The sequence below is a fragment of the Hermetia illucens genome, chromosome 3 (genome assembly GCF_905115235.1).
Source record: "Hermetia illucens chromosome 3, iHerIll2.2.curated.20191125, whole genome shotgun sequence".
Taxonomy (NCBI): Eukaryota; Metazoa; Arthropoda; class Insecta; order Diptera; family Stratiomyidae; genus Hermetia; species Hermetia illucens.
This window is the reverse complement of record NC_051851.1, coordinates 112,027,056-112,047,152: the sequence shown is the minus strand read 5'-3', so window position 1 is coordinate 112,047,152 and position 20,097 is coordinate 112,027,056. Positions and strand designations below refer to the sequence as shown.

The 20,097-nt window shown below is 39.3% G+C and overlaps 1 protein-coding gene across 1 annotated transcript; it reads right to left on the bottom strand.

The window, feature by feature from the left end:
• Positions 1-5,077: 5,077 nt before the first annotated feature.
• LOC119652108 (uncharacterized protein F54H12.2-like) lies at positions 5,078-6,556 on the bottom strand. Its single transcript, XM_038056049.1, has 2 exons — positions 6,337-6,556; positions 5,078-5,961 (listed from the first exon to the last, which is right to left on the bottom strand). Exons 1-2 carry the CDS (start codon positions 6,554-6,556, stop codon positions 5,078-5,080), a joined length of 1,104 nt encoding a protein of 367 aa, XP_037911977.1.
• Positions 6,557-20,097: the final 13,541 nt, after the last annotated feature.

The window sequence follows — 20,097 nt, the reverse complement described above, 5'->3', positions numbered from 1 at the left end:
AATCTTCGTAGATTGGTTTGATGACTATTTGAACTTCTTCAGTCAAAGGTGCCTTCTCGTGGTAGAAACTATGCAGTTCTCCTTTAGCTTCCGCTTTGCGTCATTTGCACCAACTGTCCTCGCCTGCTGGACAATTTTGATGCTGAGGATTTTCGTCTGTAGAACATTTAGAAAGTTGTCCAAATTTCTTACTTCATTCCTTCTATCGAATTTGCGTGTCGACGAATAGCCAGCCCAAAAAATGTGTGAGGTCGTTAATAACCTTAGCAGTAAGTTTTCCAGCCCCTTTTCCACCAATGCCTTTGCGATTCTTCTTTGCATTTCTATGCCGCGTTCCCATTCTTTTCTCGACATGACTTACGCATTCCTTTTTTACTACTACGTATATTTTATTATTTGCAGAAATTTGCAGAAATATCGGAGAAAACTCCAGCAACATCCAATATACAATATACAAAACTTGTCGCAATTGGAACATCCATGTTCATGCTTTCTAAAAGTTTCTTTGCTGATGTTCATGCGAAGTCCTTTTTCTTCTCTGATAAGTATCGATTCCCATGAAATACTCATTTTTTAGTGCGAACATGATGTTGAACCTTAAAGTGATTTCCTTTCGTACGACCCATTTAAAAAAATCACTGAACACACAAACAGCACAATACTTACAACAAAATATAACTGAGTATAGCTTAAAAGCCTTTCAGTGCGCACTCTAGACTGGATTATCCTTTTTATTCCAAACAGCAAATAAGTTTAGACAGTTGATTGGTTTTCCATCTTTTTATATTTATACCTGTGTTCCAATTTATAAGGCTCAGGTAAAAAAAGATTCGATGCTCTTTTTCATCGAGTACTCTAGCCGCGGCTGCAAACTCCTTATGTGCGTAACCATGTAATTTCTGAACGACTGGGAATATCGGAAAACCCCTTTGCCCACATATTCTCCACTATATATAGATACAATTCATTCATTCAAAAAAAAAACGATTTCTCCAACCCGACACACGGGATGACCCCCTTAAGACCTGTAAGCGAGCTAAATGGCGAACACATTCTATCATTAATATCAAGCATTAATCAGCCAAATTCAACATTTCTTTCAGACGATATTATACAGATTGATGCAAATATCGTCAATTTTCCATTTGGGAAGGGTAGAATTAATCCAAAAATGCTAAGTGAAGCTGACGTCCTATTGAAAAAAAACTAGCGTTGTAGATGTTGGCAAAGAAGGGGATGTCCATTGTCTTCCGAGAAATATTTGCTATGTTTTGGATAGTGAAATAGCAAAAAATAATTTAAGCAAGGCAGCTAAAAAATTTTGTAAACTTGCAAATGTAAATGTGAGTGAAATAAATGGCTGTAGCTTACTAGATCTGTATAAATTTCAAAAGTATCTCAACAATTATCAGATTGTTGTGTTCAATGATATCACTGATCCAAATTCTATACTATTTAAAATTCCATATAATAAAAAAAATTTACTTGTATTATTCCGCATTACAAAACCATTACTACGTTATCAAATCGCTTACAGCCTTTTTTAATAAGAATTATGCCTGCAATTATGGCGATAATATCAGCAATTACAGATTTCATAAATGTGCAAAGAAGTGTCCATACTGTTATTGCTATCCTCCTTGCCAATTTACTTCTACATTGAGGGATTGCCTAAAGTGTAATCGATCGTTCAGAGGAGAACACTGTTATCTACAGCATATTCAGAATAAAATTCGTAAAGATAGTGTTTCTGACTCCTTAAAAATCTGTAAGATATGTAACAAGTTCTTGAACTTTGTTATTAGAGATAAAAGAGAGCATACATGTAATGAGTACTATTGCCAAACATGTTATAAAGTAGTTCCACAAGAACATCTATGTTACATTCAACTATACCGGGGGAAAGGTAATTCACGTTTTCTAATTATTTTTTTCGACTGCGAAACCACACATCCATTTTACCTATCAATGAGGACACAATGTGGATAAACTGGAGATATTTTGATGAAAATCTAAACATGCTCCCGCACATTAATATTGCCGTTGCAGCATACACAATTGCCTTTGCACGGATAAAACTGTATGAAGCAATGGAAAATATCGGTAACGAGCTTCTTAATTGCGACAATGACAGTTTAATATTTATTGAAAATAAAAAGACACCTTCCGTTTTTAAAATATCAGATTATTAAGGCGATTTATCAGATGACGTGGAATCCTTTGGTCCTAATGCATTTATTTCGGAATTTGTATCCATTGGTCCTAAAACATATAGTTTTAAAGTTGAAGTTTCACCCGATGCTCAATATATAACCAAATGTAAGATCATAACAATTAATTTTCAAACATCCAAAATTGTAAACTTTAATCATTTAAAATCTTTGGTAATTGGAGAAGCTGAGGAAGAAAATGGGGCGATTATCAAGTATGAGAATAAAATTAAACGAAAACGAGTAGGAATTGTTATGACAGAACCGCAGAAAAAAACTCTGGCATTTACTTTTAATAAAAGAATTCTCGTAGATAATCATTTATCCTATCCATACGGCTTTAAGAGAATTAAGTTACAAGAAAGAAAAGAGAAAAATAATAAATATAAATAGGGATGCTTCTTTTATTTTTCAGTATTCCGATGGCAGATTCGGAAAAGATAGTGCAATACGTTATGGAATGTAACAAAAAGTCAGCTATTGTTGATGTCCAGTTTGTAGTTGGTAACAATAAGCAAATGTTTGTAAAAGAACTAGTTACATTGAACACTGACTCCATTAACCCAGTTTTGTATCATTTCAAACCTCCGTTCCCGAAGGAAGAACAACGCAAATAGTGCATGGCAATCAGATTATAATTATAAATTCATAAATGGATTAACGTGGTTGAATGGCGTCATTGATTATAATCATTTACCTGAAATTTTATCAACCCTAGAAGGTTCAGTAATATATGGAAAAGGGGAGGAGAAAGGAAAAGTTTTGAAAAAATACCTTAAAGACGTTGAAATTATTCAGGCTGATATCCCCAAACTCGGTCTTTTATAAAAGTATAAAACAAATTGTATGCTACATGGGGAATCGCCAAATGTTAGATGTGCTTTAGAAAATACTGTGAATATGTATATGTATCTGCTGAAAAATAAAATCATTGAATAAAACAGAAAATATTGCCTTTTATTTATTTTACTCTTTTATTTCTTTATAAACACAAAGTATTATACAGTACATTAGCGCTACAGAATATTGGAATTTCATAAAAAAGTCTGGAATAATTAACATGAACGTAAGATGCTCTCGATGGTATAAAGAAATCTTCGTCTGGCAATTTGATGGTGTCTTTCTCTCGGCATTTTGTGACGTATCCATTATATTATAGTATTCTTTCACGCTCTCTGATGCACTGTTGTTGTGGTACATAACAATATTAAAGAACCGCATCATCTCATATAGTTTCAAAAGTTCAAGTGTCTGCAATTGGATACTGCCCTCACCCACTGGAATTTTATATTTTTTCGAAAGCCCAAACTGATTTTCCGGTAAAAGGTCTCCTGTTTCCTCTTTAAGCTTGTTTATATGGTGGAAAACTGCACACTAACCTGAATAATTTGTCGATACTGGAAACCGTCCATGAAGATGAAAAATGATTTTGGCTTCAAAGTTTGAAGGATGAAAACCGAGCATAATTTTTCGGTTTTGGCATCCGTCCAAGTAATAGGTGTAATTTAACAGCACTTGTTCTCCCGGCACTGCAGATTTTCTTTCTTTCACCGTTTTGGTCGTTGTTTTTTTCTCACTTCTTAACTTCTTGGTGTCAGGCTTCATCATGAACAAATGTAGTTGCAAAACTGGATGTAAAACATGTCGTTTCGGGTTTTTATAATTAGTTTTCATCTCGATGAGTACATAAATTTCCTCCTGTAATATATGCACATGATTCTTTAAATATACTTTTCTGTATGAAGTAACAACCTTAACATAGTGTCATTCCAAGTGAAATCATTTGATGAAAATTGGTTTAGAAAATTTGTAAGACTTCGTCCCTTACAACGCCAGTAAAGATGCATACAACAGTAATACCCACAGGTGGATGCAAACGCACTTTGTAATCGTTTCTTATTATTTATAAATACAGACTAATTAGTCATGAGACACTTTTGAAAAAATTTATTTACTGGGTAGCCTCCAAATGAATCAAAGTGCTCCGCAGTTCCTTTTTTCGGAATGAAGAAAGCAACCCAATGAGTTCCACTTTTGTAAGAAGGATCTGTATTAGCTATCACACATGCCGGTCTTTTAATTCGCTTCGGTAAATATAATAATTACATGGAAAAACGCCTTTGAAGAATCTTGATGGTATTTTGTTCGTTCTGACTGTTCTGTTTAGTTCAATCGTGTTCATTCCTGTTCAGAAAAGTTGCAATAATTTTCGAGTGTGATGTTACATAGTGCTTCATAAATTCCTTTACACCATCATTTTGAACAAATACCGTAGTAAATTTCGGCAATGTTTTTATAACGTCTTCATCCAACCGTCTCAGCTCCAAGTTGCCGCATCTTCCCAATTGTTCCACACCTGCTAGATTGCTTGTTGTAGTAGGATATCTAAAGGTGATCTATTATCTGCAGTAATACCAGCGAACGACATCTTTTTAAAGAAAGCTAAATCACCTCCAGGGAGATAGTCAACATTCACTAAACAGCTCATATCGACTTTTGATTAAATGTGGAAGGATGTCGGAATGTTGGTACTATATATAGATTTTAATAGCTTGTGAAAACATTCCGATCCTTGTCTATCTCCATACTGCTATAATACTCTGCGTAAACAACGCATGTGACGCTTTTCTTTAGAGCGTCTTTGAATCGCCCCTCGATCCTAATCGTGCCCTGGTTGAGTAGATGTTGAATTGTAGAAATTGTCCGGAGTGAGATCAAACGCCAACAAGAACGCTCCATTATCGAAGAATTTTTTTGATATTTGATGTACCCTTGAACAAGCTTAGATATCCTCGCGTACTAATGGGAGTTTCATTTGAAAAGTCAAACTCTAGAGGTTGGTTCGGTACTTGTACTCCATTGACTGATTAATTGAACCTTGTCAGATTATTGTGTTTAAAGTTGTATGAATTTTTCGACCGTTTTCCTGTATATGCCTCATTGTCTACCATACCAAACACTAGCAAGTTAGGTAATTGTCCAATGACCACATTATCGAGTGAAAGTGAAAATGTGTTTGCAAGTAGAGTATATGTCTTCACTTCTACACGTTTATATGGATATATTGCATTAGATCTTTGGAGAACACTTTCATGCACAAGGAAGATGTTCGGATTGACAGTTACATGGTTCATGTACATTGTCGTCTCTATAATTTTGATTAGTGATGGCTGAACGTCATCTTTACAATGTAAGTAAAATTCGGGTTTTTCTAGCGAAAAAATGACACGCAAATTTACCCCATTGATTAGCAACTTATCTTGATTTAAGATTAAGACATGAACTTTTCCCATATACTCCACCACATTGCTGTGTGCAAGCAATTTGGATCTTCTACTATATCCTTGGTTTGAATCAGATGGCTTTCCACTTTCAACTATGGCCATCTCATTCTCATCGAGATACCATCCGACGGACTCCAAACGGGTTTCGACGGTATTCTTGCCATAATTTAGCAAATTTTCAATATACGCTCTGTATTGGTAATTGTGGTCAGTTTGCGCTATTGGCCTACCATTTAACTGTATTGTACATTGTCTGAACAGCGAATGCAGAACATTATTGACAACGCCAATTGGTGGAGCAGCTTTATCGAACAATTCCTCTCTTCCATCTTTTGCTTTAATAAGTTGTACTTTTAGTCGAAGATATATGCTAGACAGATCGCGGTATGTATCGCCATGACCTAACGACACAAATTCTAAAACAGTAGAATTATCTAATGAAGCTATGGGCTTGTATGCTACTTCCTCTGTTTTTAAAATATTACTTTGAATTGGTGAACTTGAGAAAAGATCTAGTTCAGACTTCATGCACTCTTTGTACGACATTTCTACTTATCAAAAATGTCTATCACACGTTTACGTATCTGCTTTTTGCGTGGTTTGCCTTGCTTTGAAGACGGAGATTTTTTAACAGCTTTTCTTCCTTTTGCAATATCTCCTGCGTTTAAACTTCGAAATCGATCTTGATTTTTTCGCCTCAAAGGGATTGGGTCTTTTTCGAGATGAATGATTATTGATAACAACATTATGTAAACCTCTGAAGAGTTTATTTATACTTTTCGGGGTTAGCTCCCGGGCAGCAGTTTTAGCCTGCCTCTTTAGAATGGTCTTAATCGGCTTACTTCCTATTTCTGATAGTATTGCCTTACCAGTTTTTACTGCTTGTTGTTTTAAGGTTGTAGCTCCTGCCGAGACCACGGGGCTTGCGTGTCGCACTAAACCTCTAAAGAAACTCTTAACACCTCCACCGTGCTGACTAATATCTGGCGGTCGATATAAATTCTGAATTGAGGAATTCCCGCCGCTCTGGATTAGGTAATAACGTGTGAAATAGGAATCCATGTCTGTGACAATTCAAACTCCTTAAGTTTTCCAATCAGAGTATAGTTGGTTGACATCCAGACAGTATATTTATACTTTATCGACGTTTCGATGATTCCCAATGCAGCATGAGGTATGATGGAGCCTCGCTTGAACGGAATTCAATCAATTCGCCTTGCTGTTTAGTTACTTCCACAGAAATACTTCAATAAAAGTTTTTTCGATTGGGTGATATTCTATATGTTCAAATCTTAACAATTTCCCTCACTCTTCCAGTGGTATTACACGTAGGCATCGTACGAATCTATCACTCACCACTGTCGGTCTTACAATGTCACTGGAGGTAAAAGCCATTCCTCCATTGCCATATTTGCTAGATACAATAGGCGACTTTTTTGAAGTACTCTTCGATATTCCCACAACTTTTTTCCAAATATCGAATTTCATCTAGTATCATTGAAAGTTCTTTGCTAAAGCCTCTACCAGAATCAGAGGTTTTCTTATCAAGCTTTTCACTAACTTCACCAATTAATTCATTAAGACTGCTAATTTTATTGATTATTGAGGTGTATTCTTCATGAATCTTTTCAGATGATGCGGTTTTTTCATCCGGAAGCCTTTCCATTGTACGATGAATATCGCTTTCCATTGATTTAACCTTCTCTAATAATATTGCACTGTCAGTAGTTGGAATCTTGCTAAGAGATTCAGCGAATGGTGGCGGCAAAGTTGCACCCAAAACAATAACGGATTCTAAACTGCCATACATTCTTCGTTTCCTTGGGATTTGACCTATCATCATCATCATCAACGGCGCAACAACCGGTATCCGGTCTAGGCCTGCCTTAATAAGGAACCCCAGACATCCCGGTTTTGCGCCGAGGTCCACCAATTCGATATCCCTAAAAGCTCTGTGGCATCCTGACCTACGCCATCGCTCCATCTTAGGCAGGGTCTGCCTCGTCTTCTTTTTCTACCATAGATATTGCCCTTATAGACTTTCCGGGTGGGATCATCCTCATCCATACGGATTAAGTGATCCGCCCACCGTAACCTATTGAGCCGGATTTTATGCACAACCGGACGGTCATGGTATCGCTCATAGACTTCGTCATTGTGTAGGCTACGGAATCGTCCATTCTCATGTAGGTGGCCAAAAATTCTTCGGAGGATTCTTCTCTCGAACGCGGCCAAGAGTTCGCAATTTTTCTTGCTAAGAACCCAAGTCTCGGAGGAATACTTGAGGACTGGCAAGATCATTGTCTTGTACAGTAAGAGCTTTGACCCTATGGTGAGACGTTTCGAGCGGAACAGTTTTTGTAAGCTGAAGTAGGCTCTGTTGGCTGTCAACAACCGAGCGCGGGTTTCATCGTCGTAGCTGTTATCGTTTGTAATTTTCGACCCTAGATAGAAACAATTATCAACGGTCTCAAAGTTGTAGTCTCCTATCTTCATCCTTCCAGTTTGACCAGTGCGGCTTGATGTTGTTGGTTGGTTGGTCTCCGGTGCTGACATTGCCACCTTATAGTTTACTTTGCCTTCATTGATGTGCAGCCCAAGATCTCGCCCCAATGGCCGCCTGCTCGATCTGGATGAAGGCAGTTTGTACATCTCGGGTGGTTCTTCCCATGATGTCGATATCGTCAGTGTAGGCCAGTAGTTGGGTGGACTTGAAGAAGATCGTACCTCTTGCATTTACCTCAGCATCATGGATCACTTTCTCGAGGGCCAGGTTAAAGAGGATGCATGATAGGGCATCCCCCTTGTCGTAGACCGTTGTTGATGTCGAATGGTCTTGAGAGTGATCCTGCTGCTTTTATCTGGCCTCGCACATTGGTCAGGGTCAGCCTAGTCAGTCTTATTAATTTCGTTGGGATACCGAATTCTCCCATGGCCGTGTATAGTTTTACCCTGGCTATGCTATCATAGGCGGCTTTAAAGTCGATGAACAGATGGTGCAACTGTTGTCCATATTCCAACAGTTTTTCCATCGCTTGCCGCAGAGAGAAAATCTGATCTGTTGCTGATTTGCCTGGAGTGAAACCTCTTTGGTATGGGCTTATGGGGCTATCCGGCCTAGCAAGATCGCGGAGAATATCTTATAGATGGTACTCAGCAACATGATACCTCTATAATTGCTGCACTGTGTGATATCTCCCTTTTATGTATGAGGTAGATAATGCCTTTGACCTATAATCACATCAATGAAGTGTTCAATAGGGGGACATGTATAACTTTTCAAAATAACTTTCTCTACAGCAGTGTCGGATTGTTTTATGTTTAGTGTAAATTCAGTCGGAAGAGCCTCGTAAGAAGCTTCAGTTATGACTTTATCTGTTAAATCAGCTTCTACACGTTTCCACATTTTCTCTTTTACTCTGGTGACCCCCCGATTACTTGGATGAGGAGGATCTATTCTGGTTAGAAAAGAAGAAAGCAACGCTATAAAATCAATTGACCCATCTTTATTGCTTATCTCTTTGAGCCCCTTTTGTGTCCAGTTAAGTGAACCATGAAAGTCATCAAAGTCCAGTACAATTCGCAAAGCTATGGGATCAGCTTTAGTTATTTCTGGTAAATCACGTTTTGTTCTCTTCTTACCACTTTCCTCAATTGACTCGTCGGGAAATCTTTTTGTGCTCACCTTTTGCACTGGCAATGCTACTTCTGTGATTCCCACACACCAGGTATCGTTTAGTTTACACAATCTTGGTAATATATTTCGAAAATGTGCGTGTGTGTTATCAGGGTAAAAGAGCAACGAACTATTACTTAGGAGGGAAATATAAAAGTCATTGCTTTCTACATCGACGGGCATCTTTATAACTTTATATCCTTTCCCAATCAAAAACCGGTACATTAGCGGCTCGCTCCTTTCTACCTTTCAAACGTTCACTTTGCCTTGCAGTTTTTTTCACTGGAAAAGATATTTCATATTGACCAGGATCTAGACGTGAAGGTTTTAATGTAGTCTTTTTGACAGCACCTTTTTGCTTCTTTTTAAACCCTTCCTCTTCTCTCTCCTCTAACTTCTCCATAGCTCTGGCAACTTCACCGGGACTCATGTCTATAGGAACTGTGTATTGAGTTATACCATCATCAGCTGTTATTATCCTATAATCATCCGTGCCTGATCTACTTGTACTAGTTTTCTGCATTTTCGGTTGCTGAAGATTTTTGGCAATACTACTTGCTGATAAACGTCGTTTAGCTGCAGGTGAAAGGGATTTTCTGAGTGGCGTTATTTCTTCAGCTTCCGCCTCAAAGTATTTCTCTCCCGTCAAGAACGGTTCCCTTTCTGGTGATGTCTGGGTTGATAAATCTTCTTTAAAAATCAATCTTGTCTGATTCTGATTGTCTCGAAGACTTTCCTTTTTGCTCAAACCTCTACTAGCTGCTGGAAAATCGACTTTTAGTTCTGGAACATGTCTACCTCGTCGTTTGGTGTTTAAAAAATTTATTAGCTCATTTCTATAGCTATACCACTTATTCATATAAGGAAGGTTTTTATTCTTCGGTATTTTACTCATCGCCTTATCAAACAAAGTCTGATTGTTTGATTCTTCAATAATTTCTTTGAGTTTTTCGTATACCTCGGGTGATAATAGAAGCATTTTGTTAACAACATTGTTTCTCTGCATATTTGCTTTTAAATAACTGCTCCTATAGGGCTTGAAAGTAGACTATCTAATAATATGGGAACAAAGCTACCCCACTGTATATGCACTTTCCGTTGTTTTCGAACAAAGCGTTTTGCTTCAGCAAACTTTCGCATATTCTTTTCATACTTGGAGAGTTGGTTAAACACTTTTCTACTTGGAAGGTGGTTACCATTGAGGGTGTATAGTGTTATTTCACATATCGCATTTATCACTTCCGGATCAGCCGTCTTGATTATTGCATTCCTTAAACAGGATTTAGCACTCTTGAGAACGCACAATATATGCTTGTTGTCCTTTAATCATCTCACTTTCGGCACCATGATTATTCCTTATACCGTCTGGTGAACAATAGCATGTGAGGAAACTTTTTTAAAAATATCGGTGCGAAATCTAAGGATTTCGTTCATACCTTGGATCAAATCCACCGGCAAATAACTATACGGCCTCTGTGTGATATCTTTATATATTTTCACTAGTTCTTTACTATTCTCTGGATAAATTTGTTTAGCAAAATGGAGAAACTGACTTTTGTCCCGTGGGTTTTTAAAAACTACTAGGTATTTGCAATTAAGCGATATCTCGCGACAGAATTTGCCTTGGTGAAACAGATTTTGTGTGACTAAAACTACTGAAAAGTTACGATGATGGGATCCTTTTGTGAAAAGCTCACACACCTGCCTTGGAAAAGCATTCAACATCATGTCGTCTAATACAATTAGTGTCGGCTCATTTTGGATGTTGGTAAATTCATCTGGAATAGTATCCAAGTATGCAATGTTTGCAAATGATAAGTTTGAAGGTAGGGGTGTTTCTCCGCATTACACCAAATAGTTTTCTTAATTTGAGGTTGTATTAGAGATGTGTTGTTTAGAAGATTTGCTATGAATGTTGTCTTCCCGCATCCTGAAGGACGGGCCAGCATCATTGTAAACGGATGAATAAACTTTAACATAGTTCTTATCTCCTGTACAAAGCCACTGGTACGTACAATCAATATAAAAATAAAATCCGAGCCGATATTTATACGCATTTATTATGAAAATGAGTAGGAGACGGAGGACAACGAGTTACATAAACCGGCTCGCAGAAATTTTGGACGTCGAGCTGTCGTTATCAAAGGTATAGATGACTTATGGCAGGCAGATTTGGTTGATATGAGTGCATTTTTGAGTGATAACCAAGGATTCAAATTTCTCCTTACAGTCATCGACACATTTTCGAAATTTGCCTGGGCAGCGCCAATCAAAAATAAAAGCGGGAGCGAAGTGGCAAGAGCGATGGGGACAATTCTAAACCAAAAACGTGTATCAAGAAATTTGCAGACAGATGATGGCAAAGAATTTTTTAACAGAACGTTTAAACAATTGAAGAAGAAATTCGAGATCAATCACTACTCTACCTACAGTTCCTTGAAAGCGTCAATTGTAGAAAGATTTAACCGTACGCTAAAACATTTTATGTGGAAAGATTCCGTATGAACGGGAACTACAATACAATACAATATGACCAAACATCCACCATTAAAACCATTAAAATGAAGCCGGTAGATGTTGGCCCGTCAAACGAAATCAAGTTATTATCAACCGTGTATAGAAAGGTTAACGTAACCTCGAAACCGAAATTAAAAAAAGGTGATTATGTAAGAATTAGCAAGCACAAACATGTCTTTGAAAAGGGCTACACTCCAAATTGGTCCACAGAAATATTCAGGGTTCTATGAACTGGAATTACTACAAACAAAGCAACCAGATGTATATCTCGTAGAAAAGATCTTAAAAAAAGGGGGGGGGGGGATCGTGTTCTTGTCAAGTGGTTTGGTTTCAAATCCGACCACAACTCCTGGATTAATATAAAAGACGTCATTTAAAGTGGAAACTCGCAGTCAAAATGTTAAACTTAAAACGTGAATACGATCGTCTGAAAACTTTCAGCAATCTGAACATTAAGGATAGACAGGCCCAAAAATTTGCTAAACGTGAATTTTTTTACACAAATTTAAAAGACTATGTTAAGTGCTATTTCTGTGCGTTAGAAGTCAACGCATTCAACACCCCCTCAGACATTGAAGCTGAACATCTGCGTTTTTCACCAACATGTCTTTATGTTAACGGAGAAGATGTGTGCGGACCTTTTAATCGACCGAGTGTTAAATAATCGTCTTCGAAGAGTCACAACCATATTTTCAATTAAGCCTATAGCGACAGTAGTTATAGCCCTAGGTTTTGCCTATTATATACACCAAAATTGTAATGGCTTCATCAAACATTGCGAATTGCACACATTTTAGATGCACAGTAGAAAATATATATAAATAAGTGTACACATATTGTTACTGTATGTGTAAATAAGTATAATAAAATAAATATTTGAACTTTATCAACGAACTTTTTCATTTAAACTTAATCCCATTACCTAAGTCAGCAATGATAACCGCAAAATCTGCACCGGTCAAGCCAACCGCCTCAAGCCCGCGGCGAAGCCTACCACCTAAAACCCGCACCATAGCCGCCCGCCGTGATCCCCAGAAACCCCACTTCAACCAAGATACTCACCGCAAAGACCGATACCCAGCCAAATACATCAAAACAGCTTAATAAACCCCCAAAAGCACACCAAAAAGATCGATACCCCCTATAAAGACACCCAAACAACTTGACACTCCCCAAAAAGCACTCTGAAAAAATCGTTATCTCATATACACACCAAACCAAAACATAACTCGGTATTATCCAAGACACACAGCAAAAGTACTTATCCTAGAAAAACAGCAACAGAGCTTAATATCCCCAAGACACAGACCACCCACATCAAGACACGACTCCCCGACAAAAGCACAGGTGATTTCGGCACCGGGATTAGTCCCGCAAAATATACATAAAGCGCTGAAAACGCTCGATCTTATGGCTGGACTATACATAGAGATGCAAAAGCGATTATCCTTGCAACTGTGCTATAGTCCAAAGTATTGTCCGGTAATAGGCTACCCTAGTGGGCTTCAGTCTAGATTCGTATTGTTTTCAATTGAAAATCTATGTCTCTGCAGATTATAACCACCGCATCACTGCTTGAAATGTTTGCGACAATCGGGATGTAGCAATACATTTTCGCATGGTCGCACACATTTTGCGTTGAAACGCATCACCGGTGTGATGCGGGCCTTTAGATGTTGATTTTAGCCTTTAGTCCAGCCTTAGGTTGGTCGCCCCTCGGATTGAGCGTCATGGCTAAAGTGATTCAAGAGCACTCACAGCGTATTAGTAAATCATTTTCATAATTGCTTCAATCTTCATTCCACTGTTCTTCAGGAAAGGTGTACCTTACCTCATCCCGGAGGAGCAGAACAAGTTGCTTTTCCACCACCTACAAGGTTTTCACTTCAGTTTGTAACGCAAATACCACACAACCTCTCTAGAGGCTATCAAAATACGTCCTCATATTACATATGTAGTGTTACGCTTGTATGAAATAAACCCGAATGTGGTACTTCTTCCGGGAACAGCGATGAAGAAGATAGTTCCGTTTCACACTAAATCCATTGTCCCATGTCGGTGCAGAGAGAACTGCATTTGCAGATTTTGGATTTAGTGCTGTTAAAGCGTCAAGGGATATCAAGTTTGGTGACAGTCACCGAAAACAAGAATTAATATAATAGTGTTGGTGGGCAGATGCAATCTTAACGGGCACTACTTTGGACTTCGATTCCTTCCGAGATTTTATCTTGGTGTCCCTATAATAATAACTGTTAGTTTCTTTAGAATGCCCCATCGGTGTAGAGCGTTCCAAATGCCCTTCCTATTGATGTTGTTGAAAGCTTTCCCGAAATCGAAATATATCAAAATGACCCGAAGGGTGTTGATGTGGTCAGAGCGGCAGGAGACACGCAAGTATCCCTTCAATTGTCGCACTCATGGTTGTTTTTCTCTCGGATATTAACAATCGTCTCCTTCTTCCACTCATTGGGAAAGATTCACAGGATTTCAGTATAAGTAGCAGTAGCAGCGATGGATAAGCAGGCCGCCAAGCCCAAAGCCTTGCCTCGCTTGACTGCACTGGTAACCAGATGATTTCACTTTTGTTTGGAGAAGTAGTCCGCAATTAAAGCTATTGTTACATCGGAATTTGGAAATTCAAATTTGATATTTCTAACTTGTCTTTGTGGCAACACTACCTCGCTTCCCGCATCGAGGCAAATTCGCAAGCTCTAAATCACCTTCACATTCCTGGACTTCGCGATCCGACCAGTGCTTTATCTCATCGAGATTGATCGTGAGAAATGTTTACGCCAGGAGTACCAAATCCGCGACTGATCGAGTATTGTTTCGTTTGTTTGTCCCCACGACAGTCGAGAATGAGTTTCAAGTGCTAACCCGGTCTGGCCTGCATGTGAAGTATCGCTGAAGTCGATACGGTTGCGGCTGCGGATACATTTTGGACAATATGGTTTTCGTTGTTGTCTTAATCTGTTAGGGATCCGAACTTCATGCAAGGAATAAGTCCGACGAAAGCATTAACTGAGTTGCACCACAGCCTCAGGTCAAAAGTACACTCAAAAACATACGAACACATATATAAGTACTTTTACTTTTTCAACTTAGATACTAATGTTATAATAAATCACATATACATGTGCCCCGTACAATCTAAATAAATTAGGCATAGAAGCATAGAAATAATTGAAATAACAGAAATCAACTTATTGTTTGATATTGTAAACACAGATTAGAAGCGAGCGCTTCGCAAACGAAAACAAGCAAGATCGCCAGCAATATTCACGGAACTAAATGAATAAAAATGCCGAATAAAAGTTTAATATTGCTTTATTATTATAAACATAGGTTTTATACTTTAAAATTTATATGAAGAAACGAATTTTTTTCAGACTTTGTCCCGTTCACAAGCGGGGTCGGCTCGTCGTGATCGGTTTCACCATTTCGTACTATTAAATGCCTGCTCTGGATGCAATCTCAAGACTTTTAAATCCCCATCCGGGGTATCAAGCCACCTTTTGGTCATTTACCATCGACTTCGATGTTCAGACCAATCTTGGCAAGTGAATTCTCGTTGGCGCGAATTGCGTGACCATACCATCGAAGACGCCTCTCGCAATTTTTCCACGATCGATACAACCCCATAACGATCGCGGATATCACTAGTCCAACGCAACATCTTCGTTTCCATTACCGCAAGACGCCGTTCATTGTCTTTTATAGTCGGCCAACACTCAGAACCATGGAGGGCAACAGAACGGACGACATTGCGGTAAATTTTAGACTTGAGACGTTTGTTCATATGTCGATCACAAAGAACACCAGTTGTGGAACGCCACTTCATCCATGTTGCGTTAATGTGTGAAGCAATTTCATATGAAGAAAGGAACGCTTATTACACGAAGCGCCTTATTAGCCAGGACGAAATCAATCGTAGTACCTTCACAGGTGTGGTATAGGATGTAGTTCAAAATAAATTTCCTACGATCCTCGTTCTTGAATGTATTTGAGCACAGAGGTAACATTTTTTTCTCACAGAGGCGCAGTTTCTCGATTTGCGTTAGTGAGCTATCTGCCCAGAAAATCAACCCAAAGATGAGAAGTGGCTGGATAACTGCTTTCTCCGCAACAGGTCTATTATACCTAATGATCGGTAGAACGGAACGCAAAGCGTTGATTGCACGCTTCAGTGCGAGATCGATGTGTTGAATATTTTAGAGCGAAGTGGTGAGCCCTATGTATGTATGTCACTTGTGCTACTTTCGAAATCGAGATGGAATTTATGCGAAGGGAGATGTCCCCGTTGTTGCTCTTAATGGCGTATGCCCTGAAACACTATTGCACAGTTAGATACTAGACAGCTACCTCACTCCCCCTTGCTCCTCAAGGGGGGAAATCAGTGCGAGTACGCACGATTTCAAATTGTTTTGTCCTTGAGGATGAGCGAGATGTAACGAAAATCCGATCAGCTGTGTTTGACATACTGCCCGGACTTGCCAATGTATTGGTGAGATTGGCAAGTTTTTGCTTATGGATAAGTGAATACGTGAAACAACTTTTTGGTATATAGGTGAGCATGGCAGTAGTACCAGAATAGCAAATGCTCACCGATCTCTCCACTTGATGGTGGACCGGACTAAATGAGTCCGGTCCACCATCAAGTGGATGGGGACTTAGGATCCCACAGATCCTAAACAACAACCTAGCTTTAGTCTAGCTTAGACTACAACGACTGGTGTTTTAAGTCCAATATAACTCGCAACCTTGTCGTGTTTTTGCGATGATATAAGGGAGCGTCTTTCCACCTGTTGGCACTTTCGGTCACGCTGCTCCCAGGGCAGAGGTGAGGCAGCGTCTGATGAGTTGCCTCTGCCCTGGACGAAACCGTCAGTCAAATTTTTGATTTTTTCAATTCTTAATGCTTGGGGTGCTACGCTCCAATACTAGGGATCCATGGACTAAAAAACGAGGGAGTAAGTTGCTCCTCATTTAGTCCGGTCCACCATCAAGTGGATGGGGACTTAGGATCCCGCAGATCCTAAACAACAAGGGTATTGTCTGTCCTTCGCTGAAAGCTCTTTTGATACCTACAAATTCGATTGGAGCATACCGCAAGTTTCTGCTTCAAAACCTCTAAGATTTCTTCGATTGGCATATCATTTGAGAGATGGTAGTTTCCAACGATGTTGGAATGATGGATTTCAAGAAGTGCTTGCGTGACACGCCCAATCTCCTTTATCAACTTTTCAACCCTTTTGTTAAGTCGAATTACCTAGAACCGTGCGTTCCGTTCCTCCTGCGCGTATTTCTGTTATTCACTCTGAAATGTTTAGACGAATAACGGTGGCAGCCACAACGTAGACCACGCTATGAACCTCTGTCGCAGTAATCGCGATAACCAAACGTTCAGTCAAAATTCTCTGAATGGGACCTGGAATGCGGTCAAAGTCTCATTATAAATTGAGTCGAGATCCCCAGTCACTAAGATTCTCCTGATCACTGGGTTCATGGAGTGTCTTATAGGTGGAGTATTCGAGTTGCTCATTTGTTCAGTCCGGTAAGGTGATGACTCCACACGACGCTCAAGTGAAATTTCGTGGAAAAATTGTTGCCTAGTTGGTAGGGCAACTCGATTATTTTCCACTATCACCCGGTATAGATTTAAGGAGGTTGACTCCTCCAGAGGGGGAAGGATATGTTAGGGATGACATACACAAATGGAAACGTTCTGCTTGAGGGTCGACATGGACATTACTACTTGGGCTAGCATGACATCATTGGCCCTTTGCGAGACTCACACAGTTTCAGGTATTGTTTCACAATCATCGATAGGTTCAGGCGGCGACCTGAGGCGATACCTCTGAAAGGCATGACTGTACAATCTTATGCAGAGACCCTCTGCCGAGAATGGATTCCACACTTTGGTGTGCCGGCAATTATAACCACCGAACAGGGAATGCAGATTGAGTCCTCCCTTTTCTCAGAGTTAGGCAATCTCCTCGGCTTTAAATGCCACCGGACAACTGCATACCACTCGCAGCTCAATGGGATGCTCGAAAGGTATTACATAACGCTGAAGACCGCTGTAATGGCCCAAGACGATCCTTCTTGATGGCAGGTCCTGCCACTTGTTCCAATTGACCTCCGGACAACCAGTCGAGAAGAATTTGCGAACCTGCGGAGTTGGTATACGGTCAGAACCTGAAATTCCCCAACGACCCTCTTCTCGACGTCAAGTCGGGACTCAACGCTACCGGTCTGTTGCATCTGCTCAAGGATACGAGCGGGGTCTGTTCATCGTGATGGGTTTCGCCATTTGGCTCTATCGAGTGCCTGATTTGGATGCAGGCTTTTAAATCCCCATCCATCGTATCAAGCCACCGTTGTTTCGACCTGCCTTTTGGTCGTTTAGCATCGACTTCGATGTTCAGATCAATCTTGGCAAGTGAATTCTCGCTAGCGGAAATTGCGTGATACCATCGGTGCAACCCTATAACGACCGCGGTATTCCTCATTTCGGATGTAATCAAAACTTGTCACGTCACTAGCTCCACGCAACATCTTCGTCTCCATTACCACAAGACGCTGTTCATTGTCTTTTATTTTATATTCGGACAACAATCAGAACCATAGAGAGGGACGGGACGGACAACATTGCGATAAATTTTAGACTTGAGACGTTTGTTGATATGTCGATCACAAAGAACACTAGTTGTGGAACGCTACTTCATCCAGGTTGCGTTAATGCGTGAAGCAATTTCATCACACAGTTCTCCATTGGCTGATAGCGTGGACCCGAGGTATTTAAATCGATCAGTTCTGGGCCGATCATTGCCGCCGTCGTCAAAAATTCAATTTTGTTTAAATTCAATTTGAGACCGTGTTGGATGAGGCGATCATTCCATTTTTGAACGAGTTGCTCGAGATCATTTTTGCTATTAGATGCAAGAAAAACATCATCTGCATAAAGCAGTGCATAGGGCGCTAGAGGTAGGATGTCAAGTGTGACGGTGTTCGTAACAAGAACAAAGAGGAGTGGTAAGAGGGCGCTTCCTTGATGAACATCAAAAGAGAACGAGACGGTTTTGATACACCCGCCACACCCCTAACTTTACTTTTCGGATCGTGATAGATCAATTGAATCTAACGCACGAGTAAGCTGCTTATAATGACTTTATATAGTTGCGTGGGAGACAGTGGTATGGGAGAAGTTTTAACGGGTTGAAGTCCCACATTGTGCCTACGGAAGCGTTCCACTTCTATAAAGAAATCAGACAGATGAACAGTAAACTGAGTTCAGTAAGGTTTTGTTTTACACAAAACTAGACCAAAAGATTAAGTAAAAATTCGAAGTTACTCTTGAGGTAATGTTAATTGGGTTTAAGGTCATATTGATTAGCAGCAGTGCAACAAGTAAAAAACGGATCGACAATCAGAGGTGATTGAAGGTCAGGCTATCAATTCTCTTCTCCCGTGCTTGATTTCCGGTTCCTCTGGCGATATGACATAATTTAATAGAGTGGTTTTATGAAGAGTTTTTCTACTACTACTAATGCCTTGTCATTATTACGAAGGAGGAAAGCTTGACCTTGCCGATCTGACCTTTTCGATCGAATGGCTGCATTAACACTACACAGTTGCGCGAAAAAGAGGCTGCCTTATTTTTCTAAGGTATTTCTCCGTGTAATTTGTCTCAATAAAAATCGAAGAAAATACATGTCGAAAAAGCTGATTTGCCTGCTGTTTCTTCCATTTGTAACATTAAGATACGAAATTTGGTAAACACAGGAAAACTTTAAAAATGTATACAAAGTAATTTATCTGAATTTCTGGGGAGGTATGTTGGGGGAGGGGGTCCTCTTACAAGCGAAGAAGAGATGCAAGGCAGCATCAGATGGGAGACATCAATTATTACTTTTGTAATTGTGTTGATAGTAGTTTATTGCATATTTGGAAGATTCGCTGGAAATCCCTTTTAAATGCATTCTACGTACATACATATACAAAATTGTGAAGCAACATAAATCATTGCAAATATAAGACATGATACTGGAAACTACCTAGAGTTGGTAAAAAAATTATTCGTTTATTCTCATTTTCCAAAGATGTATTTATTAATGACTTGTACACAAAAGAACTGCATTAATCTATATATTGTGAAAAATTAGTAAGCATTAATTTGCCAAAAAAGAAAGGTTTTGATTTTGTTTTTTAGTAGGGCTTTTGGATAAAGTTCGGTGACCTTTCGTATTTATTATAGCTTGAAGTCTCCCAGACATTGATTATACAAGCTTCTTGGCCTGCTGAGACTTCAGCTCGACTCAACCCTTCTGAATATTATAAATTACGCCTTTCCTTGAAAAATATTTAATAAATGTTAATATTGCCCGTAAATTTTCGATAAAACTATTAT